Genomic DNA, 1,053 nt, shown 5'->3' with positions numbered 1-1,053 from the left:
TAAGAGAAAGAAAGATATGCGTTTTTTAAAAGCAACTTGGTGACTTGTGGTGTAAGAATTTGTACTGTGTAGTTCCTGTCTATCTTACTTTTTCTTATGCAAAGGATTTAATCATACACTCACAAAATATAAAAACTGTCATTTTCTTTGTTATAAGTCTGATTCATCTAAAGTGTGTTCAACATGCAATCATAAATGTACTCTTATTAGACTTTAATATACTAACATCTCTGTTTTTTTACTAGTTAGGGACTCTGTCTAATATCTAATGTTTGTTTTCTTCTTGTGCAACCTTTCCTTGGTACCAGCGGCTGCTTCAAAGAATAAAGTCAAAGGTGAGCGCCTGTTCATTCTGCATGACTCATCGTGATTCATTTTTCTACTCAGTCTCTTAAGTTCTCTTAAATGATGGAGTCAATTCTATTGGTGATAATACTATTTCAGGATATAGATATTCATAAATTCCTACAAATACAAGTTATTTCAATTACACAGTTTCTGATATATATCTGTGTTTGCACGGTTGTTTGCATGGTTGTTTGCATGTCTATCCCAAAGTGGAATAAAGTACTTTTGTGCATTAACATTTTGTCTGTTGACCTTAGTTTCCTTGATAAAATTGAGTATTGGAAAAAATACGGCATAAAATAAACCTGATGGAAAGTTTCGAAATTAAGCATGCCTTCATAGAATTATGTGAAAAAAATTTAATCCTCTAAAAATTGAACATTATAAACTGTAGGTTTCTATTTATAACTTTTCTTCTATATTTTAGTTACATTAAGTTTGTATGTGCTAGAAACCTGAAAATATATTTTCATGATAGAGGATGTGCACGTCCAATGCTCAAAATATCTCCCTGAAAAAAAAAATTTGTCTTGATGTGTCCAAGTTTTTATGGGTTTGAAAAAATTTGAATCTATGTATGATATTGTGTCATAGATTTATCATTTATGTATTTCAATTTCATATTCTCTAGAGCTATACATATATTTTTTTTAAAACAAAAATTCTGCTTCTGCTTCTTAAATAGCAAAAAAACATTTTTCTTCT

At 29.5% G+C, this 1,053-nt stretch overlaps 1 protein-coding gene across 1 annotated transcript in view; it reads left to right on the top strand.

Annotated features, from left to right (window-relative positions):
- Positions 1-268: 268 nt before the first annotated feature.
- CADM2 (cell adhesion molecule 2) overlaps positions 269-1,053 on the top strand; it is a 400,219-nt gene continuing 399,434 nt past the window's right edge. Inside the window, exon 1 of the mRNA XM_012644321.1 lies at positions 269-335. Coding sequence (XP_012499775.1) covers positions 269-335 — 67 coding nt within the window. The remainder of the gene's footprint in view (positions 336-1,053) is intronic.

The sequence above is a fragment of the Propithecus coquereli genome, unplaced genomic scaffold (genome assembly GCF_000956105.1).
Source record: "Propithecus coquereli isolate 6110/MARCELLA unplaced genomic scaffold, Pcoq_1.0 Scaffold21, whole genome shotgun sequence".
Classification (NCBI taxonomy): Eukaryota; Metazoa; Chordata; class Mammalia; order Primates; family Indriidae; genus Propithecus; species Propithecus coquereli.
This window is presented reverse-complemented; position numbering and strand designations above follow the sequence as displayed.